At 53.0% G+C, this 25,827-nt stretch overlaps 1 protein-coding gene across 1 annotated transcript in view; it reads right to left on the bottom strand.

The window, feature by feature from the left end:
- Positions 1-25,827, bottom strand: part of auts2a (activator of transcription and developmental regulator AUTS2 a) — a gene marked incomplete at both ends in the record, with an annotated part of 292,549 nt that overhangs the window by 14,671 nt on the left and 252,051 nt on the right. The window contains one exon of the mRNA XM_084449320.1: positions 16,178-16,226. Coding sequence (XP_084305446.1) covers positions 16,178-16,226 — 49 coding nt within the window. The remainder of the gene's footprint in view (positions 1-16,177; positions 16,227-25,827) is intronic.

Raw genomic sequence — 25,827 nt, 5'->3', positions numbered from 1 at the left:
CCCTCATCCCTCTCTCCCTCATCCATCTCTCCCTCATCCCTCTCTCACTCTGCCCCCTAAGAGGCCGGCGTTTATCTCCGAGCAGAGGAGACGTGAGGGGATGTGACGTGCGGCACCGGCATCTCGGAGGATGTCTAGAGCTGTCCGGCCCGCCCGCTCGGGATCACGCTCGAGCGTCCGGCGTGCGACTGCTCGTCCGTCGGAGGGTGACGCGCCGGGCTGCCCCAGTAAGCGGCTCCCTGACCCCGCAGCCCTGGGTCGCACGCGTGCGCGCTAAGCATCTCCGCTGGGCTGGAGCTACGCTGGCTTCCGTCGTCTCTCCTATCTTTCCGAGTCTCGGCCATAGACAGAACGAGACAAAACGGTCATTTTCACCGAGTCTAACTGTAGTCTATGGTCCCCCATTAAAGATAAGTGTTATCTATGAAGTTTAGCATTATATAAAGGTTAGGGTTTCTGAAAGCACTGGGCATGCTGATAGCTGTGCACCTGTTGAAGGCATCTGGGAAATGGCTGTTGCCGTGGGGATACATGGTAGGGGATGAGCACACACCGGGGGTCAAACCTGGGTTAACCCCCACACCGCCTCGCACTGCTCTGGGGCCGCACAGGTGGCGCAAGAGCAGGAAACCTGTTGGCTATTTTTACCTACTCCCCGTTCAAGTGGTGTGTGTGTGTGTGTGGGTGTGTGTGTGTGGTGGTGAGGGGAGGGGGGGGGGGGGCAGGAACTAAGATGCGGTGTCCATAACACTGCTGTTTCAGCGGGGGTGGTAATATACAGCCCACCCTGTGAGAAGCCGCTGACAGCCATAATCCCAGCTGTCTGTCTCAGCTGACAGAGGCCTTCAAAGCTCCACTCACTCTCCTCTCTCCCTCTCTCTCTCTCCCTGTCGGTCTGTTTCTCCCTCTCCAGGGCCATTTCTCTCTCTCTCTCTCTCTTGCCGCTGTAAGCAAAATCCTGCCCAAGCTACTCTGCCCCAGGGAAAACACATCGCTCTCTCCTCTCTCTGAGTGGCGAGCACTCCGGCATTCTGCAGCCGACGCAAAGCTTCAACGCCGAGAGTCGCGCTGCACAAATATCGTAGCAAACAGATTAATTCGGCCTAGATGGAATTGTGTGGCCGCCCCCCTCCCGCCCCCCCCCGCCACCTTCTCCTAACCTTCCAGCCGGACTCAAAATTATGCACTTAAACAATGGCGGTGTTGTTCGGTGACTGCACCCCCTCCCCCCCGCCCCCCCCTCCTCCCCAAACACCTCCCACTCCTCCCGGCAGGTCGCTGCTTTCCTCATCAGCAAAACGAACAAATAGCCCCTGGAAGGTCGTCTGTTTGCTCGAGTCAAATCAATTCAATTGCAAACGGAGCCGAATACCAACTCTCACACGTCCTCCTCCGCCGACATCCCATTTCGAGTTTTCCGTCCGTCTGTGTAAACATTAATTACGCTCAGTATGTCCCCCGGTAGCAGGGTACGGTGAGGACTCCTGCGCTTTCAGAATGCACTTTGAATACGAGAGAGAGAGAGAGAGAGAGAGAGAGAGAGAGAGAAATGTAGTCTCTGATTTATTTACCAGAAACGTCTCGTATTCACAGGAAAAACCCTGACCTGTCTAGCCGGCCAGCGGCGCGGCCCGGGTCTGGAAACCATTTACCCCACCAGAGAGAACACGCTAGCTTCTGGGCAAGGCTGATATTTTGTTAGACAACAAAATGAGTGTTATAATTGGGCGGAGGGTGCTGACAGTCCTATGACCCGGGCGGCCCCTGCAGACAGCCGCTCCCTGCAGACCTCCTGGCTCGCTGTTTATTTGCTCTTAATGAAGCCTGCGGTCAGATTCACAGCAGACATCTTTAAGGCCCCCCCACCACCCCCCCCCCTTCCCTACACGGAGGCGGAACAACAAACACCAGGCTGCCTCGTACGCTCACACACGCACGCACGCACGCTCGCTCGCTCACGTAGACAATTTCTCACACAGTACATGTACTCTCTCTCTCCTTCCCGGCTAAGAGCGCACACAACAGTGTCCTCTCCCTCCTTCCTGTCAAGGATACATCTCTTCCTCTGAGCCTGCAACCACCCCCCCCTTCCTAAGAGGATCACCTCTCTCCTTTGAGTAAACACACAGACCATAGCCCTATCCCCCTCTTTCTCCAGGAAAAGCCCTCGAGTTCATATTAGCAGACGAGCTCCAGTCTTCCAAGTCTCAGCAGTGGCTCAGAAGAGCTGAAGTGTCTGTCTCTACGGCTTTGTGTGTCACTGATCTGTCTCTGAGCTATGCGTGCGTGTGTGTGTGTGTGTGTGTCTTGTACTCCGCTACACATCGGCGGAGAAAACTGGAGCCAAACCAGCCTCTGTACATCTGGAGGGACACGGCCCACAATGCACCTCTACAGCGGGTCGTCTTGAGAGGAGATTTCCTGCCGGGAGCTCTTCAGAGAACGCGGTTTGCTACGTAACACATGCCTGCTGCTTTAAAGTCAAGAGGTTAATCAAATGTTTACAACGGTATTAAGCCAAGACGTGTACTGTACTTTGGGCTTGTGGTATCAATCTCGTCGGCGAGCTCGGGTTCCATGTCAGCGACCCTCTGCGGATCCCTCGGCTCGCTTCCACGCCAAAACCTCAGAGAATCCCCACAGGGCAGTCCGTGTGACTCCTCTCCTCGGGTTTTAAGACCTTAACAACATTAGCTGCTCCAGCGACAGTGACACCGTGCTCCCTGATCCCCTCCCTGTCTCCAGGGTGCCGGAGAAGCCCACAGCTATGCGCCCGCGGCGCCCAGGCATGCGTGTTGGACATGCCCAGTGAAAGGGCCTTCAGCCGGGCCTGACAGTGACGAGCCGCCCCCACACCTCCCTTCTCCCTCCATCATGTCAACGGGACTGTCCATCCAGAGCCGGGGGGGGGGGGGGGTGCGGTGTGGGTTACACCCCGGGGGACCTCTGCGGAGTGCTTGGGGCCAGAGACCGAGGCCGGCTGGTTTATTGGCAAACCGAAATAAAGAGAGAGGAGCACAGATATTCTGGAGACGCGCCCCCCCTGGCAGAGAGCGCGACGCGTGTAGCGTTACAGAAAGGATTCCGTGATATCACCCCCCCGGTAACGCACACCGCAGTAGGGACCGGCGAGGAAGCGAACGCGCGAGGGGAAGAGAGAGAGAGAGAGAGAGAGAGAGAGAGAGAGAGAGGCGCCTCTACAATTTTAAACTCTGGAGGATCCTCTCTTTTCCTGGGGGGTAAAACATGAATGTATGTACCGTGCGCGTGCGGTATCGCTCAATGCGAGTGTGTAGACGCTGGTATAAGCCACGCAAAGTACCCTAATGGGATTGCCGGGGTTTTGTGCGAAGCCGAGCCAGGCGGTCGGGAGCTTCCCTCCGCGCTCAGACGACGGCTCGCTCGCAGCGACTGTGTCGGATTCCCCGTGAAAAGGCAGCAATCTAGCATAATTGGGGCCCATTAACCCGGCGACTGTTGATCTAAGCTCTTCTGACAGCTGCACGGCCATGTGAGAGGCCCCGGGGCCCGCGGGGCCGGGAGGACAAGCACTCACACGAGAGAGAGAGAGAGAGAGAGAGAGAGAGAGAGAGAGAGAGAGAGAGAGACAACGAGGGAGGGAAGACAGAGATCCAGTGGAGAGACACACTCCACCCGGCCGGCTTCCTCTACCTACCTTGCCTGGCCGCCATCCTTCCCCCGTTCCCGTCGAATCTCGGCAACAAGTGATCCGATCTCTCTCGGCGTCCTCCTCCCCCGACTCCTAATGACTCCATTACCGGCGGCCGCGGCGGTAGCGGCTCTCAGCCAGCGCCGGGAGCAGCTGAACCCTGATTGCCAGGCAGCTCATCATCATGCCTCTCATGGCCCTCTGCCACTTCTCACCTCTCCGGCACGGGGGAGGGGTGGGGGGGGGAATCTGCTGCCTCCTCAGATGGCCTCCTTAACACTGTGGGCCGTGAGCTCGAAGCCCTGCTCCCTCGCTCCCCAGAGGTGTGTGTGTGTGTGTGTGTGTGTGTGTGTGTGTGTGTGTGTGCGTGTGAGGGGAGGGAGTGTGATCGGTAGCCAGTGTCCCATTTCCAGACGTTGGCAAGGACAGTGCTGGCCCCCTTTAGAGAACAAATCTTTATATATCCCAGAGGGGGTGAGGTCAGCCCCGGGGGCGGTAACCGGAGAGGGGGCCGCGACGGACCCCCGATGACGGGCACGCTGGCACAGGTGCCCCGAGGCGGGGTCCGGGTCCGGGGGCGGAGGCCCGCTACCGCCAGCGTGGGGGGGAGGGTTACGTTCTCACACACGGCGCGGCTGACAGATCCGCGGCAGCTTCGGCCACCGCTCGTTTGGGACAGCCTGTTTTGAAATAACGACACCATGTCGGAGGGTCCGAACGAACACAGGCCGTCCGGAGCGGCCCTCGGCGCGGCCCTCTGGGGGGCAAAACTACACCCCGTTACGGAGAGCAGCTGGGAGGCCGCGGGGGGGGGGCGCGCGTTTAACCTAAACTGTGTCAAAGTTGAGCTTAGCCAGCTGATGGCTTTCCTCACACACCCTGATGTCTTCCGTCGACGAGGAGTGAAAGATGGTAGGTGGGCCCTTCTTGTGTGTGTGTGTGTGTGTGTGTGTGTGCGCGTGCGTGTGTGTGTATAAGCCCCGGCTTCCCCCCAGAGGGAGGGCTGATCCAGCCCGGAGCCCCTCAGTCCGGGTCCTGTCAGTCATCGCCTCGCCTCTGCAGCCACCCGCGACGCCCCTGTCACTCCTCGGCCCGTTCGCAGCCCGGCCCCGCGGCGACAGCCAGACCTAAACACCGCTGAGCCGCCCCCATCACCACCTCGCAAAGGAGGCGCGCTCGGGTTACCGGAACGCTGTGGCCGGCTCTAAGACGGTCGGTGTTCGGGTAAACTCCAAGAGGGTTTCGGTTGGTTTGGTCCGGACTCACACAGCCCGGAAATGCAGTACTCCACGTTTCCCCGTCAATGTGAGCCCGATTGTCACATTGACTACTCTAAAAATACATCGCGGCCAACGGTCATATCGAAATACATTGATGAAAAAGGCACCGGTTGCCTTCTCTCGGTCAATTCGAAGTAGCAGTAGCTTAGAAACACAACACCATGTCTCACACACATCACACACACGCACACACACACACGCTCAGTGTCCCTACCAGACTACAGGTCCAACTGCCACCTCAGTCGTGTGCTTTGAGCTCCCTCATGTCCTCTGGCCAGGTCTATTCTTTGTGGAGAAGGGATCCTCCATGGAATCCCTGCAGTCTGTCTTCTCAGACCGGCGGGTCGTACCAAACGGGTCCACGGGGGTGAGCGCTAACCTTACAACGGGACTAGGGCACCTCCGGAGGGGCGTGCGGCTCCCACTCTCTCTCTCTCTCTCTCCGGTGAGACGCTCTGCTGAGAGGCGTTAAAGCTCCATTCCTCTGTGGTGTCGAGTAGCAATCCCTCTAGCAGCCTAGCTAGTCCCTCACACTCTCTCCCTCTCTCCCCTCCCTCTCTGAATCTCTTTAGCCTGAGGGGAGCGGGTGAGAGTAATTGTCTAGCTGCAATCAGAGGAGTGACAGCTCGAGTCGACACATTGACACCACCTGATTTCGGAGGGAGAGAGGGAGAGAGGGAGGGAGGGAGAGAGAGATATGCCCCTAGAGAGCCATCAGTCTAGCCTTTTTTCGCTTTCTACGGAATGGAGGAGACGGCCAACTCTCAGATTTAACCACGGGTTTCTCTGATCCTGATACACGGTTTAGCTGTTCGCAGATATATAATATGGCATGAGAATATCTACTTTCCAGGCGGTAATTACTGCATGACGTGTGGAAAATCATTATAACTGGGATAATATCTGCCGAGGTAGACATGTAGCTCTTTCTCTCGTGAAATATACACCAGGATTCCATAACCAGACGTTTTTTTGAGTGTGTGTATCTGTGTGTGTGTGTGTGCACATGTGTGTGTGTGTGTGTGTGTGTGTGTGTGTGTGTGTGTGTGTGTAAAATGCTCTCTCATTACCCCGTGCTCAGGTTTCGGGTGCGGGCGGATTAACAGCATAGCCGGGCGGAGATGGCGACCAGACGCAGGTCTGCTAATGACCCCCCCCCCCCGAAACACTCACCCTCCCCTGTGTGGGCCGCTGATGTGGCTGTAAACCTATCTATCTCCCGCCTGGCGCTCCTCCCTGCTCCCTCTCCTCCCTGCTCCCTCTCTCTCTCCTCTCCTCCCTGCGCTCTCTCTCTCCCTCTCCTTCTCCTCCCTGCTCCCTCTCTCCCCTCCTCCCTCTCTCTCTCCCCTCCTCTCTCCTCCCTCTCTCTCTCTCCTCCTCTCTGCTCCCTCACTCTCTCCTCCCTCCTCCTTCTCTCTCCCCCTCTCTCTCCGGAGCCCCACCAGCTCTCCCCCTTTTTAAAAATAACACCGCAAATGAGCCGTGGGGACGGTGGCGGGTTTGACAGAGACGAGGTTTGGCTGCGTGATCGCTGCGCCTTTCCAGGGGAGCGTGGAAACGTCGGGGTTAAGGGCGGGCGGGGGCGGGGCGGGGGGTTTGGTTGAGCTGTTTATTTGAACAGAGCTGAGCCGTCCAAGCGGTCAGCTGCCTCGCTCCTCTCTCAACAAGCCCCCGGGCTTAGGGAGGCGGGGGGGGCAACTCGATATCCCCCCTCGGGCCGCGCCGGGCCCCAGGGTTGGGTTACGGCGGGAACAATGCGCCCTCTGTGCGCGTATCCAGACAGGCTCGCCGGTGTCGGAGGCCTCGGCCCGGGGGGCGGTTCGTACATCGCGACGCCGCGCGGCGGGCGGTTTCCAAGGACCGGGGGGGGGGGGGGAAGTGCTCCCCTCCAGACAGACAGACAGACAGACCCCTCTCACCGCGCCGAGAGCTAAACCAGGCCTGCGTCCGACGCGGCGTGCCCCGCCGCCCGCTGGCTCCCCTCCTTAAAAACGCCCGGCGAGAAAAAAAAGGACCCTTCTGAGATGTGTGTCTTTTGTACGGTGGTGTTTACACTAAAACCTGACACGCGGAATAAAACAGGACTCTCGAAAGCCGAAATCAAATAGCTCCCCGCCAGGAGCGCCGTAATCTCTACCAGATGGCGACGATCCGGGGGATGTTGACGTGCTCGGCCAGGCTTATGAGAGCCCGGGCAGAGTCGGAGATGTTGAGCCAGCGTGGGTTAGGCGCTGATAAAATGGAACATTTCACAGTTCATTAGGCCCTGTTGATATCAAATGCACATGCTTCGCTTCAGTTTCCAGCGCCCATATAGACGTTTACGCACGCACCGCCCGCCGCAGATGAAGTATGCCCTCCCTGCCCTCTCTCTCCCCTCAACTCACCCCCCCCCCCCCCCAACCCCCTGTTAACACAGCACCCGCCAGAGGGGGGCGCTGTCGCGCCGGTGGTCGGGCCTTGACAGAAACGTCAACCCCCCCATTACAAACCCGCGCAGAGGCTGCTGTGAATGGTGACTCGGGGGGTGGGGGGGGGGGGGCGTCGCGAGATGGATGCAGCAGGAACACGTACGGGCGATCTGTAGCCAGGCGTTAAGTCGACCGCAGAGGTCTTGGCTGTTAACTCCGTGGTCGTTGCCTCGGTGGTCACGTCTAATCTGCCCCGCGGCTCCGGAGCGGTTCACTCTAACCCTGCATATTTATGAGGGGGGGGGGGGGGCAGGGGAATAGAGGCGAGAAGGGTTGATGAAAATAACAAGATAACCTCTTCTCTTGGGGGGGCAATTACAGCCAGGCCTGATCCGCCACCCCCCCCCCCCCCCTTGCGCCGCCAGCTGTGTGTGCCTCCGACTTTATCCTCCATCTTAGAGCCGCTGCTGTTTACGCTCCCAGCTCGTAACCCTGCCCGCGCTCTGGGACCACAGAGGTGTGTGGGTGGGGGGAACAGAGCCGCCCCGATCCCACCCAACCCCCCCCGCCCCCGCCGAGGCGGCCTTACCCAATTACCAGGCCTCGTTTCAGAGTCTCAGAAGACTAACCCACAACACAGTCCCGGGTTCCAGTCCCCCCCCCGACCCAAACACACTACAGATCTCATGTCACGGCTGAGCACTGCTGAGGGACTGAGGGGGATTCTCCATCCGGGTTTCCAATGCTTCGCACAGGAAACCGCTTCTGTATGAAGGAAATCCACTCCAGGGGGGGAATTAGATCCAAAAGGGCGTGGCTCCGAACCTCTGCCCCGCCTCCCCGCGGGGTGTTGGGCGGAGCCCCGACACGGTAGGTTTAGTACCTGACTTAACGCTCATCACGCTCATCGGTGGTAAAATCTTCCAAATCCCACGTCACTGACCCGGGTTGAACCGTAATCACGACCGGGGAATCTAATCCCGTTTGTTAATCCCGTCGTGCGTTGCGCTCGGCGACTGCTGGTGTTAAGATGCGTTTTGCGTTGAGCTCGGGAGGCCTGCGATCTTTAGTGGTCTCCGAATCCGCCTGCTTGAACTGAGATCTGATAACACTGCTGAGGTGACTGGAGAGGCAGGTTTTGGAGAGGCAGGTTTTGGAGAGGCAGGTTTTGAAGAGGCAGGTTTTGAAGAGGCAGGTTTTGGAGAGGCAGGTTTTGGAGAGGCAGGTTTTGAAGAGGCAGGTTTTGAAGAGGCAGGTTTTGAAGAGGCAGGTTTTGGAGAGGCAGGTTTTGGAGAGGCAGGTTTTGGAGAGGCAGGTTTTGGAGAGGCAGGTTTTGAAGAGGCAGGTTTTGAAGAGGCAGGTTTTGAAGAGGCAGGTTTTGGAGAGGCAGGTTTTGGAGAGGCAGGTTTTGGAGAGGCAGGTTTTGAAGAGGCAGGTTTTGAAGAGGCAGGTTTTGGAGAGGCAGGTTTTGGAGATGCAGGTTTTGGAGAGGCAGGTTTTGGAGATGCAGGTTTTGGAGAGGCAGGTTTTGGAGAGAGGTTTTGGAGAGGCAGGTTTTGTAGAGAGGTTTTGTAGAGGCAGGTTTTGTAGAGGCAGGTTTTGGAGAGGCAGGTTTTGGAGAGGCAGGTTTTGAAGAGGCAGGTTTTGAAGAGGCAGGTTTTGGAGAGGCAGGTTTTGGAGAGGCAGGTTTTGGAGAGGCAGGTTTTGGAGAGGCAGGTTTTGGAGAGGCAGGTTTTGGAGAGGCAGGTTTTGGAGAGGCAGGTTTTGGAGAGGCAGGTTTTGGAGAGGCAGGTTTTGAAGAGGCGGACAGATGGATTAGACTCTGGAGGAGAGCTGCTCTGGGGAGGAGTGGAGTCTGCCTCTGGGCTTGGCCGGTAAACAAGCCTCGCCAGCACGGTAACAAGGACGGGTCCTCACAGACCAGCTCCCCTGACACACACACACACACACACACACACACACACACACACACACACACACACACCAAGACCTCAGCCACCACAAGGCCTCATTAGAAAGACCACTTTGGGATTAGGTTTTAGGACACACACACACACACACACACACACACACACACACACAATGTCACCTCTACCACAGGGACTCCTGACTGACACGGACATAATTAGGCCAAACAAACCGGAGGTGCGCTGGGAATGCCATGGCTCTGATAGGTGGAGTGTGTGTGTGTGTGTGTGTGTGTGTGTGTGGTTGGTTGGCAGGATCGGATGCTGTGAACCTGTTAATAGTGCCCCACTGGGAGGAGAGTGGCTGATGTCACATTGGATCAGTGGAGTGGTGGCTTTGGGAGTGGTGATGCCACGGAGTCCCCTGACAGGAGGAGAGTGGCACTTTCATCATCTCCACCAATCAACAGCCTCCCGTCAATCACACACACACATGTGACACACACTGGCTGCCCAATGGTCACAGAAGCATAATTAAAGGGGTGTAATAAAATAAAAAGATGGACAGAATTTACCTTCAACCTGCGTTGTTTATCCATTTCAATCGTATGGAAGTTCAATAGAATGATGGTACTGCAGATATACGGTAATGTTCCACACAGTATAGGCTGTGAAATGCATCATAACAAACTGCTACCGAGTGTTTATAGCAGGGAGAAATATCTCCCTTGCCAGCTGAGGTTTTTAAATATTTACAGCAAAAGAACAGGATCTTCACTTCACTCATAGCTAATCTAAATACCGGGCTTTGACATACCACGGCAGGTCCAAACCCACACACATTTATCACCATCGACTATGGCCTATATTACACAACACAGGCTGAGTAAACTGAGAAGTGGTCGGGGTGAACCAGGCCGCAACCATGGGGTGCTTCCTTAACTACAGCGACCGCGTTGGCTGAGAGGGCTCCGGAGAGAGGAAGGAACGGAGAAAAATGAGCTCAGAGAGCGGCTTCCCGTTCAGGCCACCGCGGTAATCCGGCGCATATCTCAGTGTGGCGTGCCCGGGGGGGTCAGGGGGGATGAAGGGCTCTAACTTTGATCTCTGGAGTGCTGCCCATTCAAATGTTTGCCTTCGAGAGGTAGGCCTTTAATTTGGCCCGTGATGGGTTCCAGCCTCTCTGGGTTTAGCGTGGCATGTCGGATACCGGAGTGTTTACACAGTCTCCCCTCCAGCTCGCCTGGTGCTGAAATAAGTGCATTAAGATGGATGGATTTACTTAGTCTCTAACCTCAGGACGTTGGGAACAAACTCTGAATGACCTCTTTGTGTGGCGGTGTGGGGGAGAGGGGGGGAGGGACGGAGGGAGGGAGGGGGGGGGGGGGGGTGTCGGACCAGGGCCAGACCAGACCTCTTGAGTGTTTCTGCTAACTGCACCACCAGATCCAATCACCTCGTTGCCACTGGGGCCTGCACCTCTGGGCTGGGAGATAACCCGGCCCTCAATGGACCACATTCATTACAGCACGGTAGGGCACAAAGACTGCCTCACAGGGCTGGGGTCAGACCGCACATTCGCCTTTAGGGTTTAATTTACGTCAAAATATGAAGAGGACCGACACCTGCCGGCTTACATTCGAGCTTAGACCGGCGCTGAGGAAATACTCGAATATTATCCAGCACGTGCCTAAAGAGTATAAGGAAGACATACTGATGTGTATCCATTTCCCTCTCCCTCTCTCTCTCTCTCTCACAATCAGTCAGGCGAACACACGCGCGGTCCGTACGTGGCCGTGCATCACCCTGCAGGCCGTGTGAGAACGATGGTTGGGCCATTGTTCGTGGCGGCGTGGCGGTAAATCAGCCGGCGTTGCCCTTGATTTGTTAACCTTCTTTCATGGCCGTGAAACAAATCCCCCCACCCCCCCCCCTGCCACACACACACAGTTTCGCTGCAGTAATGGAAAGGGCGAGGAGGGGGAGGAGGAGGAGAGAGACATCATCCCTTCCTGGTGTCTGTGGGGACATGTTAGACACCCCTGACCGGGGAAAGATGCTCCCGAAAAGTAAATACCACGGAGAGACATTCATCTGGTTCAGATGTTAATCAGTCGTAAACATAATTATACATCACCTTTGATCCATGTCCTATAGAGATCAAAGTGATGGTATCACAAAATGAATTGGCGCTTTGAAGAGAGCTATTGTGAATGCGATGACTTGTTTGTTACACAAACGGTAACAACGGCGCTTTGATCCGGTACTGTTGTGTCTAGAGGCGGACGTGCTCTTGGTTTGACCTTTCTTCCCACACACTGGGAGGGGACCGACTGCCCTTGGCCGCTGCCGTCCCCCCACAACACACAAACGGCCAATCAGAGCCAGGCCATCTTTCCACTGTGTCCCGGGGTCACGTTCCACGTTCCCCCTGGTCCCTCCTGTCACACGAACCGTTCGGTCCGGGGGGAGCGGTGAGGTCTGTGGCAGTAGCCCAAGGCCGGTACTGCTGTGAAAAGCTAACCCCTCTCTCTGACCCTAGCAGTGTGTTTTACGGGGTCAGGTCAGGAGTTGACTGGGCGCTCCATTGTGTGTCGGTTGTTGCCATAGCATCGCTACATCACCTGGGAATACCGCCGGTGGCGCCGCTTAGGAGCAACGCAGCTCCGTATCAGAGAGAGAGAGAGAGAGAGAGAGAGATTGAGGGGGAGAAATAGAGGTAGAGAAATAGCTCTCAGCTCCCGCCCACACAGCAGTAATACACTCTCCGGTCATTCTGCTACCTGAAGAGCTCTCCAGTGCAATCCAGGGTGCTCTTCAGCGCCGTTGACTGACGCAAAGTTCACCTCCACTTTTCTCTATAGCTCGCTCTCTCTTTTCCCTCCAACAATGTCATCACCGGCGCGGCAAATTGCACCTTCTGCGTCGCGCGCTGCTCGCTCTCTCCCTCCCTCGACGGCGGACCCACTCGAGCCCGGCGCCCTTCGGCGGCGGCGGCAGCTCTAGTCTCGCTGGCGCGAGCCCCCGGGCCTCGGCGCGGTACTGGTTCATTTTCACATTAGCTCCAGCGAAGCGTGGTGAAAGCGTCGTCTCGGCTGAGGGGAAACTGAGCACTTCTCAACCCGAGAGCTTGAATAAGTCGCCGACCCGGCTCGGGCCTCGAGTCTGATCTACTGAGACACAGCGGATGTCTCTGGGACATTTCTCCTCCACATCAACTGGTTTGCTAGAGGTTTGCTTGATTAGGCCATTTTGTATTTTGCCCTGGTCTAAAATGTATTTATTTATTTTTATTAAAAGCCTAATAGACCTGCTATAAGTGGAGGAGAAATACTGTTATTTTTTCTGTTCATATTTTACACTTTACACCTGTGCCAGCAAAGAAGATTTATCACTCTACAAGCAACCTTGACAGCAGTTGGTTACAATTATATATTTTACAGTCTCCGCCAGGGGAAACTATATCTTAGTTATTGTGGAGAGTTGCCCAGTAAAAGGTGTTTTGGGGAAATCCTAACATCAAAGGACAGTTCTAGGACTATTGAGAACAAGCGTATAAAAATGTCTATCTCAACGATACGCTTGCATTAGAAATGTCATTACATAATTTCTGCTTTCCAATCAACTCTCAGTCATAGCACTATAAGTCTCTGAGGTCCAGTTCAATACTTAGTCTGGCTGAAAAACAGCTACGGCACACAAATGACTCATAACCCTTGTTTACGGATAAGAGAGATTACAACGCCACTAATCATAAATGGTTCTGCATCGCTCTTCAAATGTCATTTAAGCATTACCTAAACATCATTACCGTGGCTTTGCTCAAACAAATCAGCTGTAATATGTTTAGGCTGTCATCTCCAGTGACTTAGAGCCATTTAGTGCCTAGCTCAGGGACTGACAAATATGAGGAAGGATGGTGGTGGAACAGTGGCGAGGAGAGATTGCCCGCGCGGGACTGCCGCTTTAATCATTTGATAGATCTATCTTATCTGCACGGGCTTTTCTGGAGACATGGCGCTGGGGTCTGTTATCAGAGTCTAGGCACCCCTGCACTTTACCACTTTAATCCTTCCCCGAGAAGCCCCCCACACAAGACCACACACACTGCTGCTCACACACCACACACACACACACACACACACACACACACACACACACACACACACACACACACACACACACACACACACACACACACCACACACACACACACACACACAGCTAACAATGTCTGCAGACTACAGACTCTTGCACTGGCAGCCGCTAGACTGCATCAAGGTCTCCTTAGATGGGCACATACGCTCGGCTTTTCCATCCAATTTCCCCTGGACAGTAAATGAATGAGGCAAGCAGGCGAGCTGACACCTGCAGGTGCCTTGACAGCTTCTCTAATTAGAGCTAACATTTAATGATTCTTAGTTAATGAAGGCAGTGTCTGGGCAAATTGAACTCGGACTGAGTGACTAGAGAGAGATAGAGAGAGAGAGAGAGAGAGAGAGAGAGAGAGATGGAGAGAGAGAGAGACAGACAGAGATAGCAAGAGAGACAGAGAAAGAGAGACAGACAGCTTAGAGAGACAGACAGAGACGGACAGACAGAGAGAGAGAGAGAGCGCGCATGAGAGAGAGAGACAGACAGAGAGCTTAGAGCTGTGCTGAACTAAAAACAGCAGCAGCCACTTTTACTGCACGTCTGACTGAGGTAATGCGTAATCAGCGAGCTGACCGCTGAGGGAGGTCAGTAAGTGGGCCGGGGGAGGTCAGTAAGTGGGCCGGGCATGGTAGTAATTGCTGGGTAGGTGAGGCGGCAGGGAGGCCGAGGGGGAGGCCACTGCTGAGAGCCGTCAATCATCGCCGGGCAGAGGCTGCCCCGGGCGCCGCGCTGATTTCCCCACTCTCACACCCAGCCACACATCAGCAGGTGAGCCGCAGTGACCCGGCAGTGACCGGCTTCTCCGGCCGCGCCGTTCCGCAGGCACGCCGACCGTCTGAGGACAAAGTCGGGCAAATGCGCATTTTATTCCCGGAGGTTTCTGACAGAGGGCGGAACGCGTCGCAGCATCCGAATCCGTAATAAAAAGGCGGATCGAACCGCGTTCGGGACATCGTTCACGGCGTGGCGCGTCGCCTCGTTTCGCTCGCGCGTGCGGGAGTACGACGTCGGCTCTGCTTGGGTGCGCGTTCCCGTCCTCGCTGCGGGAAAAACATCTCCGCTGCAGTTTTGATCCGGCTGCCGTGTCGCCCACAGCTAACCCCTCTAGAGCAGAGGTGGACTGCCAGGCTGTTTCAGTGTTGCTGCTGCCCTTCATCTGACCTTTCAGCGTTCTCACCGCACCTGTCTGGGTCTTCTAGCCTCTTGTCCGATGTTAAGCCCAATAAGCGTTTCGTGTGTATCAACAAGAAAGTGAAAACCACGTAACAAACGGGGAGACATTTTGCACCAGCCATCGGGCAGATATTGACGTTCATCTCCACAGTCTCTAGCCTCTCTTTGACTAGTGAAACTGACTCTTGTTCTGAGGCTTGGTTAGTACTGGTAATCCCCCCACCTTCCCCTCTCATCTCCCCACTCCCCTCGACAAAAACACCACCGGCACCTGGAGTCTTTTACTCGCCTTTCCCCACACAGCAATGGGAATTAGCATATGGCAGGAGAGGAGGAGGGGATTGGGATGTTAAAAGGGAAGAAAAGAGGATATATTTAAATGGAAATCAGGGCCAAGAGAGTGGACTGCCATCGACCATGGCGAGGGGGAGCGTATTTGTGTACCGTTTCCCCCCAGTCAGGCCTTTCACCGAGGGGGAGAGAGGGTGGCCCCGTGTTGATTTAGGCTGCACAAAGAGGGCCTTAATCCTTTCAAGGGAACCAAATCTGCCCACAGAGAGGCGCCTTCAAAAGGAAGCCTCCCTGTCAAGCATGGCCATTGAGCCCCCGACGGACACCACAAATCAAGCCCTGGAGGGAATCAAAGGCCAGAATGTGGGAAATGTGTTTGGGGTCCGCCGCGCTGGCGAGGGTGCAGGAGGAAGGGGGCTGAAACTAGGGACCTATCTGCACCAATCAGGCCTCTCTTTCCAGTACTGTGAAGGGGTCACAACCTCTGTCTCTAGACCACCCCCCCCCCCCCCACTCCCGCCCCCCCAAACAAGCACGGTAACTCCCCCCCATTACAGAGGAATGTCCATTCACTCCAGAGCGCGTCCATTATCCGGGCTCCCCGAGGACAGAGAAAATGGGGCTGCTTTTAACAGCAAATTAGTGACGTGATAATGAGGTCACATGTGGTGCTGCTGGCACACTGGGCCATAAACAGATGCCTGTCCTTCTCCGACTTCATCTGCCTCCCAGTGCATTAGCACACCTCCCTCCCCTACGACCCAACCCTCCCCTGCTACTACGCCAACCCCTGGCACATTAACGCCCCTGCTCCACAACGGGACACTGAATTACAGACAGAGATGTTGCTGTTTAATCTTTGCACATCTCTAGCATTTCCACTAAAAGGTGTAAAAATGTCTTGGCATATCCAGCCCTGCGTGCAGTTATTCTGAGCAGCAGGTCTATATGGATTTTCTCATTCATCACACTGTATCCAATTCAATCCCATTTAATAGACCACCAGGAATGAGTTTCCACTCATGCACTGAGATGTGAGCCAACACAGATTGATATTTCACACCTGCACCGAATGAAAACTGCTTTGATACACTGTAATATGAATCTGTCGTTCTGACATACTCACAACATACGCACACATAAACACAATAATAATAATAATAATAATAACAACAATAATAACAAAAAGGTCAGACTCATAGCCTAATAAAGACACCAAACATAAGACATGAATGCACTGCAGATGCATACTGACTTCAATATTATGACATTAATTTGGAAAGCCCATACCTTTAACTGCAGCGGTGCTGAAGAATTTCTCTGAGCAGGCATCGGAAGCCTGGAATAGAGAAAGAGAACACCAAATTAACTTGCAAATCTGCATAAACAGGTGAGCTTCGTAGCCTACAACTCAACAGGGCATTATTTATCAACCAACTAGAGCAACACATTTAGCACTTCACCGTGTCGCCACTTGATGGCAGTGTTGGTCCATGCCAGAACCTCACATTCCATCTCCTCACCTCCTTGACAGAACTCACATTAACAATGCTGTATTATTGTACAAACGTGCAGTGCTAGCATGTACACAGTATAATGCAATGAACGCCTATTTAGTTGACAATGAGGTGTCAAATATGCATTGGCTAAATTAGGGCTGGCGACAAAGTGAAAGATCAATTTATTAGGTCCCGATGTAACATCAGTGTGTGTAGGTGGCTGAGGACAGAGCTAGCAGGATAGGCTACCAATGAACCTGCAATTTCAAATGACATGTTCACAGCATTTTCACCCGACTTAAAATGATAGCTAGCTATACAAAAACACTTACTTAAAAAAAAACAGTTTTAAATAGCTAACCTATGAATGCCATGTAAACAGGAATATGCCTACTTTATAAACAACCAAGACGACGCACCTGACATATCAGACACAAATGTTTCCGTTTTATTTCATGAAAATCGCTCTCCACACGTTTTCAGGAATAATATAGGGGATTAGAATTGAGTTTATCCAAAAGGAAACCTAAAGTGTAGTCAAATGCTAACAATGACTGACAATGACCATGTAAATAAAATCTATAAAATATTTTTTGCTGATGCCAGAAAACATAATTGCTTAGGGGGCAGGTAACGTTCGCATAGGCTAGCCTACTTCCAAGTAGACACAGGAATTAGCGCAGCCTATAATTCAAATGAACGTTCAATCCGCCTGTAAAACTGAAAATGAGATAGGCAATGATCTTCTCTGTCTGAAAACCCAGGAAAAGGGGTGTTGAAATCGCAAAATATATAACTTTTTTTTTTTTTTTTACTCATAATACCAAACGAGACTCGGCGTGTGATGGCATTGCGACAGACAGCCCTACACGGGGAGCATAATGTCAAAAAATATTTCCTTTGAGCACGGCAAATATCCAACAGGCTACCTAACAAAATGACCAAATGCCGAATAGCCTACTGCCTTTTTAAGTGAGATACAGCCCCATTTATAGAAAGGGCATCATAAATATAGCATTATCCAGAAGGCTGCAGCAATGTAGTAGGCTATGTAAACAAGGACAGGAATACACGAATAACGCAAAAATAAAATCATACAAATATATTCTACAATAGGTTATATTCTATTCCATATGCGTATTTATAGATTAAGACATATTGTATGCCATAGCCTGCGCAATCAAACACTCTAATTTAATGTTAAGCTCCATGGATAAGGAAAGGCTACGCGCATACCTTTGATGTGGCTGGTCTGGGAAGGAAAATAACAATTCAAGATTTCACTTTCGCGGTCTAATAAATATGGCCCCGTTTCACATTCTGCTTGTCAAAAATGTAATCCACAAACAGGCGGCGAATTCAACTCCGTTTAAATTGATGACAGCCATGCGAGAAGAGAAGCCTTTCCAAGAAAATTCCAACGAGAGACGAGAAGCGCCCAGAAAGCTACCGTGCCCCTCGGACAAAGAGAGCCATGTGTCTTGCCAGCAACAGCATCAGAAAACAGCGCAGTCGCAAAAATCCCTATAAGCACGCTTCGTCTCCCGTTCAGAGTGCAATATAGATATCTTAAAATATTCTCTTATTCTATAAATCCGTGGTTAGGAATAGACCGTATCCGAAAGACTGTGTCAGGGCGCGCACGCAGGGCGCTGCGCTCAGGGTCGCCTGGTCAATCCAACAAAGCGCACAGCCGTTTCCTCTGCAGCGCGACAAGGACAAAAGCATATGTAGAATCACCAGAAATCTACAGGAGATCCCACTTTTCTTTACGTATTCAGCTAAAAAGCTCGCGTCTTGCGGTTGCCGTTGGTTCCGTCGCTGACAGAGCCTCTCCTCATCCGCTCTGAGCATCAGACAAACTCCCATTCATCCAAGCTGCCTGAGCGGTCCTCGGCCCTCCCACTTCCTGATCCTAACCTGACTTGGTTCAATCTCAACCTCCACTTCTTTAGAACACAAACGCACGTGTGTTCCTGCTTCCGATGGTCCGAAAACGGTTCCAATGACCGCGCGCTCCTCGGGACAAGCTTGCGTGACTGTGTTTGCGTTTACGTGAATGGAGCTCAGAGAAAACTGCTGGCAGTCATACTGAAGAGCGAGAGAGAGAGGGAGGGAGAGAGAGAGAGAGAGAGAGAGGCAGAGAGGGGGAGGGATAGGGGGAGGGACAGAGACTAGAATGATATTCTTTATTTCACTCTCTTGTGAGATGATGTCAGCCCCTAATGAATTTCCCCAGTAGGTTGCTGCTACCATGAGGTGCGGGAAACAAAACGTTCTTTATCAGTAGCATGCACCTCCTGGGTGCTCACAGCTACCACCTTCCTGTTGGATAAACTCCAACTCTAATGTCCTAGAGGAGGAGGAGGGGTGGGGGGTCACACAACCACTGGGTCAACCTGAAATCAACACTCTAGTTCCCACCACATACTGTAAACCACGAGCCCCAGATACCACTGATCCCTACCTGACGTGATATGAAAGAATGATCAACTTAAATAACTACGCATTAGTTTTAGAGGACACTTCAGAAGGAGGCATTCTGTCAGGTTGGACTTGGAGCGACGAGAGAGAGAGTGGAGTCATAGCTGGAGCACCTAGAGCGCTAGACTCTCCAAACCAAAACAACCCTGCAGCTAAAGCAGGACGTTCCCGGAAAATCCCCTTAATGGCGCAGACCTTGCATCCTATAGCTCGGCCAATCAGCGTTAGAGGTCAATGGAGTCACAATGGGAGGATTTTACCCCCCTCCCTCTCGCCCGCCTGGCCAGCCCCCACAGAGCGGGAAATGGGAAAATTGCTAATCACTCTTCCTTCCCTCTGAACCAGAGCATGGAGAGAGAGGGAGAGGGTGTGAGAGGCAGAGTCCACTGGCTAGCGATATCTCCAAGCCAACCCTACAGTCTGCCACTATGCTAGCGTCAACACTGTTGATAGAGGCCTGCACGTACGGCCGTAACAGTTCCGGGACACAATGAACCAGTTCATTTATTATCTCAACAATGTTGAATTATCAGCCTCTTCTCATAACTGTCCTGATATTTGACTGTAAAACGAGTCTGAGACCAGACTCACTGGTTTCCTCCCCCCTGGCTTGGAGAGTGCCAAACGCAGCTCTTTATCAGGACACAGGATCTACAGATGAGTATCAATGCAGAGACAGAGAGAAGTGGAAAAGGCTTGAGGGGGTCAGTATCAGCCTAGTCTCCAAGCCTCAACCCAGTCTCCAAGCCCCAGCCTATAGTCTCCAGGGCCCAGCCTATAGTCCCCAGGGCCAAGCCTAGTCTCCAGACCCCAGCCTATAGTCCCCAGCCTATAGTCCCCAGGCCCCAGCCTATAGTCCCCAGCCTATAGTCCCCAGGCTCCAGCCTAGTCTCCAGACCCCAGCCTAGTCTCCAGGGCCCTAGTCTCCAGACCCCAGCCTAGTCTCCAGGGCCCAGCCTAGTCTCCAGACCCCAGCCTAGTCTCCAGACCCCAGCCTAGTCTCCAGGGCCCTAGTCTCCAAGCCCCAGCCTAGTCTCCAGGCCCCAGACTAATCTCCAGGCCCCAGACTAATCTCCAGGCCCCAGCCTAGTCTCCAGGGCCCTAGTCTCCAGACCCCAGCCTAGTCTCCAGACCCCAGCCTAGTCTCCAGACCCCAGCCTAGTCTCCAGGCCCCAGGGAGGCTCAGCCTCCTCACACAATGGGCCTGAGAGGAAGACGGCAAGACTCTCCATTACCTAGTGTTCAGCAGGCCACAGCCCCTGCCTTGACCACCACTGGGCAAGTGTTGAATAAATGATGAAGCCATGTTGACAAGTATCAGCTTTGAACACTGAGCCGCTTGATGATCACAGATAAGGGGGGGGGGGGGCAAACAGAGAATGTGTGTTCAAGTGTGTATAAAAGCAAACTGAGATAAATAATCAGGTAAAAGGCCATGCGATGTAGACTGATGTTTTGTATCATTTTAGCTGGATAGGGAGTTGAGTGTAAAATCATGTAAATTAAATTGAGCAACACCTTACTTTTAAGTCAAGATACTGCTTGATAACGACTGTTAACTAGAATGTAATTATTCAGTTGTACATGGTAACTGCAGATACATTTGGAACAATAACGATTGAATTGAAATATTTAAAGAAAACTATAAATGTATGTCTTAAATTGTGGCTCAAAAGTGTTACAATGTAGTAACTATGGACACGAGATTCTGACAATAGGCTATATGCACAACTCCAGTACTTCCTGAAAATGCTTCTCTATTTCCTGTCCTACACTATTGGATGAAGTGATTAATCAGGTGTGCCCGACTGCAGCACAATGATCAGGCACACCTGAATAATAATTTCATCCAATAGTGTAAGACAGGAAATAGAGAAGCATGTCTAATTTCAGGAAGTACTGGAGTTGTGCATATAGCCCATTGTTGTGGTTGTATTGTTTTATTTTGTGTAGTTTAGTGACAAAACTTCAAGAGCTTTAAGTGGAGTGGCTTCCGATGTATTACACTCTCGGTTGCTACATGTATATTTATACTGTCGCCACCAACAAGAATGGCTACCCAGCTCTTTACATGGATCCACGGAACGACAGCCATCTACAGCTCACCGCTCCCAGGCCCAAACGGTCATTATCAGATTTGAGAGCAACCTCGAGTCTGTGATTACAGCTCACCGCCAGACAATCAGCATCCGGATCTCTCACTGCAGATTATTTTTAATTCAAATGAAATGCCGACTGAGATCACGTTTATTTTTTTTTAATAATATACGGTATATTAAAAATAAAAATAAAGAGAGAGCCCCACCACCATATCCAAGAAAATAATATAAAGTGGTACTTGGTACGTGGTATGGAAAAGCACTTGATGGCTGTGCCAGAGTATGGAGCGCGGAGATCAAACATGTCTGGCATTATGTTATGTATTGTATGCCAGTAATTGCTGTCTGCGCCGCTAAGTTCTGTCTATAGACCATCAGCCTACCTCGCTGACGTTTTGTCATCTTTTATTCCCTTTTTGGCCTTGATCCTCAGCTTCAAAGTCAGCAGAAGCGGCGTTTTTTTCCCTCCGCCACCGTGGTTTAATTTTACAGGAACTCTTTCCTAGATTGCAATCACAGGAGCCCGTCTCCCTTTCATGAGCCTTCCTGCCATTACGCCAAATCTCCCTTTATTTAAAATAGTACTGATAAGTGTAACATGAGTGCGTGCGATGTAATATGCTAAAAGCTCTTATTAAATCTGCCGGTGTGTCTGGGCAACCCCCCCCCCCTCTTTCGCAGAGGCGACTCCCAGTCTATTCATGGTGGGATTGGATGTGAAGACAAAAGCAATGAAAAGAGAAATTTCCTAATGGCGTTCAGAAACGCCAGCCTCTGAGGAGAACCGCAGCGCGGCAGCCATCTCCACCGAGTAGGTCATTACCCAGAGAGAGACCGCCAGGTCCACAGACCACGCAGACCTGACAATGCCAGGGTCTCCGAGGAGGGGAAACAGTTTTATAGACAAAGGGAACCGCGGGGGTTGACTTAGGGATATCCATTTTCCTGCTTGGATTCGGTCCTTTTGATCCGTGGACAGATTTCAATGCGATGGGGGCGGGTCTTGTCTGGTCCGGTCCATGTCCTCCCCCTGACTGCGTCCAGGCACAGCGTGGTGTCATGTGGGGAGTCTCTATGCGACTCGGGCCTTTCTAGCAGGGAGGCATGTGTTTGCTTTCTGAAAGGTGCTTGGTACACCTGAGTGATAACCAAATGTAGTATGCAAAATAGAGAAACTACCCAACGACAGGTCCAGGGATGGAAAATCAAGGAATCCAACACACACACGCACACTCACACTCACGCGCGTACACACAACACATTCACATTCCTTCTTTCTCCTTCTATCTTTTGAGGAGGAGGTGAGGAGACTTTTTTTTCACATCCAGCTTCCTCCCTTATCTCTCCAGGCCGGCAGTGAGCTGCCAATGACAACTGCTTCTAATCTCCTCCCCTCGCGACAAGCAGCCATGACAGAACCTTTTCTTCCAATTCCTCAGACATGTATCCAGACATATATTAATCTGTCACTCAGCGCTGGTATTACTGGGGAATTGTTACACACGCACGCGCACACACACGCACACGCGTGCGTACACACACTCATCAGAGAATCAGCATGAAAAACGAAGGCCTGTGAGTCTTCAAAGTGAAAAAGAGCTGATCTGGACTATGAGCCGGAGCCCAAGGGAGAAGTAACAAACAACATTCACTGGCTTGTGCGTATTACACCAGTCAGATACCTGGCGGAGGGACCTAGTGGTTTAGGAAATAGACAATTTCCCTTTGCAGCGCGCCAGGCATGCTTGGAATACAAAACCCGTAAATATGAATGACAAAAAGAAGAGCCAGATTTCGCACATCTTTTAAATGTATTGAAGCCAGCGTTTATCGCACAAGAGGGATCAGCGTTTTTGAATAGTGAGGGAGATAAGAGAGGCAGACAGGGGGATAAAAGTGAGCATTTGACAGATAGAGCAGAACCACGGGGATTCGAAAGCAGATCGTTTTCCCTCTTCTGTGGCTAATAGGTTTTCGGGGCTTAGAGATATGAAACTCACATCACATGTCAGGCAGAGTCGCGGTAACTATTCCTCCCTCCTGTTAAAAGCCCGCAGAGTCGGCGCTATCTGGTCATCTGGATCCTATCTCCTGTGCTTCTACATACCAGCCAGGGCTGTTGGACTTGTAGGCAAATGGGCTGTGTCATGTCAGACATGATCTCCATCCGGAAGTCAATAATCAGAGAGAGTTGACATGGAGGGTGAGGGGGGTGGGGGAGGGTTGGAGGGGGGGAGTCGGGGGGGAGTAAGCATTGGACGGACAACATGAGCAAACCCACTTTACTGGCCATCAGTCCCGCGTCCCTTCCTGGGACTCCCTTCCCAAAACAAACCGGACAAGAAAATCGGTTTAACCCTCCCTCCTCAAACGCTTGGGTTACAGCCTTAATGCATCCCCCCCCCTTTCCCCCAGTCGCAGTAGGAACGGGAGGCCCCTTTGTCTAAATTATAGACATGCCATGGAGAGAGGGATGCCATGCTGTGGGTAATTCCAAGCCAGTCAATCACTCCCCATCCAGGAGACCAACAGAGAGGAGCACTGCTGTCTCTGTACACACACACACGCACATATGCACGCACACACACACACATGCACACACACACACACACACACACACACACACACACACACACACATGCACATATGCACGCACGCACACACACACACACACACACACACACACAGACTAGTCATTTCCCCATGCTTTTAATGTTGCCTCAGTTTGGGGTTGGAGTGCTACAGTCTGCTCAGTGCTGTGGTAGGACTTGGAACAATACTGCTAATGCGATCAGAACTGTTCATCATGCAACGCTCCTAGAACGACTGCCAAATCCCGTGATCAAAGTATTTCACATGACGACCGTCCCAACGCTGGGGTTGGGGGTAATATGGGGGTTGGCTTCTTTGAGGAGACCCCATCAAAAACAAGCAATAGCTTTCAGCTGCTTCGTGACGACAAAGCCAGGGACTGATCCCAATATTCCCAAATCTGATCTCAGCGTTCTCTCTGAAGTCGCGCGGACAAAACCTAGATAAAACAGAAACACACACTGCATGTCAAAGCCGAGGTTTAATTTTCTACCCCTAATCTTCACATACGCCTCCACTGAGGCGCGGCGGGCATCAGCTACCAAAGAAGTCGGGAGCTGGTGCCCCCCCCACGAGGCTCGACTCAATTCCAGCCGAGAGCCAGTACCGTTGGCCGGGATTATATTCTTCCCTTTGTTAGGTCCCTGTGTGCACCACACAGGGAGTGAGGAGGGACCAGGAGAGAAAAGAAGAACACGGAGAGAGAGAGAGAGAGAGAGAGAGAGAGGAGAGTGACAGAGAGAAAAGAGACACACACACACAGAAAAAAAGAAGTAGACAGAGAACGGAGAGGGAGGGAGGGAGGGGGAAATGGAGGGGGAGAGAAAAAGCCCGCTGCGTCTTTAAAGAGGAACCGCGGCAGGAAAGCGCAGAGGAAATCACCAGGAAGGGCCGTATTAAAATCTGTCTGACCTCTGATAGACTCCTGCAGGCCCCCGAGCAATCCGCCCGGCTGGAGAAATATGGTCAGGGGGATTGGGCCCCCCGAAACGCTCCGTCAAGACCGTTCTGTCAAGCATGCACCGAGACAGCCCAAACCTCCCTCCCTCCCTCCTTCCCTCTCCTCCCTCTCCTCCCTCTCCTCCCTCCCTCCCTCCCTCTCCTCCACTCATCCATCCCTCTCCTCCCTCTCCTCCCTCCCTCCTTCCCTCTCCTCCACTCACTCATCCCTCCCTCTCCTCCCTCCCTCCACTCATCCCCAGCCACTTCAGTGTCTTTCTCTGTTCAACTGCCCCAGAGTGGGGTCCTGATGATAGGCTCTCAGGGGGGACATAAGATGGCCCCAGACTTCAAAAGCCAGCGGGCTGACAGACAGCAGGGAGGTCTCTTTCCCGCCCTCCCTCCCTCTCCCTTTCTCTCTCTCTCCCTTTCTCTCTCTCTCTCTCTCTCTCCCTCGCTCTCCCTCCATCTCGGCAAGGCCCCCGCTGGCCCTAGAGGGGTTTCTAATTGCGTTTCACAGGGACTGAACTAAATAAGGGCCTTGTTCTGCCGAAAGCAGCCACCCTGCTGGGGGGGGGGGGGGGGGAGGGGTGGAGAGATGGGACAGTGAGAGAGGGGGGAAGGGGGGGTGGGGGTGGGAGACTGAGCATGGGTGATTTGAGCCTCCTCCTCTCTGTGTGACAGGAAGCTTTAACATGTCAAAATCCACGGAGACGGGCTGGGATATCCTCCCCCTCACCGCCTCACCCTCCCTGCTCTCCCCACTCTCCTCCCCGATGGGGAATGGTAGAACATGGGCGACTGAGCCAGAGAAAGAGAGAGAGAGTGTGTGTGCCCGTGTGTGTGTTAGAGAAAAGAAGAAGAGATTTCATCCGCGGAAAAACCTCCCTTCCCCCTGTGGCGGACCGTCTCAGTCACCGGAGCCCGTGGTGTGTGACCTACATGTGGAGGGGGGGGGGACGCAGGGGGGGCGCAGGGGAGGGGGGGGGGGGTTGTCTGACTGCGGACAAGCAGGGAGCCTTCCTCTTTGAAGCCGTGCGCATTTAAATATTTCAGGACGAGTCCCGTCCTCCAGACTGCCTGATCGGATGTGTGCCTTGGCCCTGCCTCCGCCTTCCCTTAACACCGCGGCATCCGACGTCAGCGCTCTGCTGACGCCCTCGCCGTTTCCCCATCAGCCCCGCGGATCCCAGTCCCAGTCCCGCGCCCCGGCCTCGTAGCCTGGCATATCTGAGAGGACGATCTCGCTAAACACTGGTGGCAATTAGAACAATTAGAGATAAGCTGAGTGTGTCAAAGCCCTGGCGGGGACAACAGCGTGTTTACA

This window comes from Borostomias antarcticus, assembly GCF_949987555.1.
Source record: "Borostomias antarcticus genome assembly, chromosome: 15".
Lineage (NCBI taxonomy): Eukaryota > Metazoa > Chordata > Actinopteri > Stomiiformes > Stomiidae > Borostomias > Borostomias antarcticus.
Note: the sequence above shows the minus strand (reverse complement) of the source record. Positions and strands in the feature narration are given on the sequence as shown.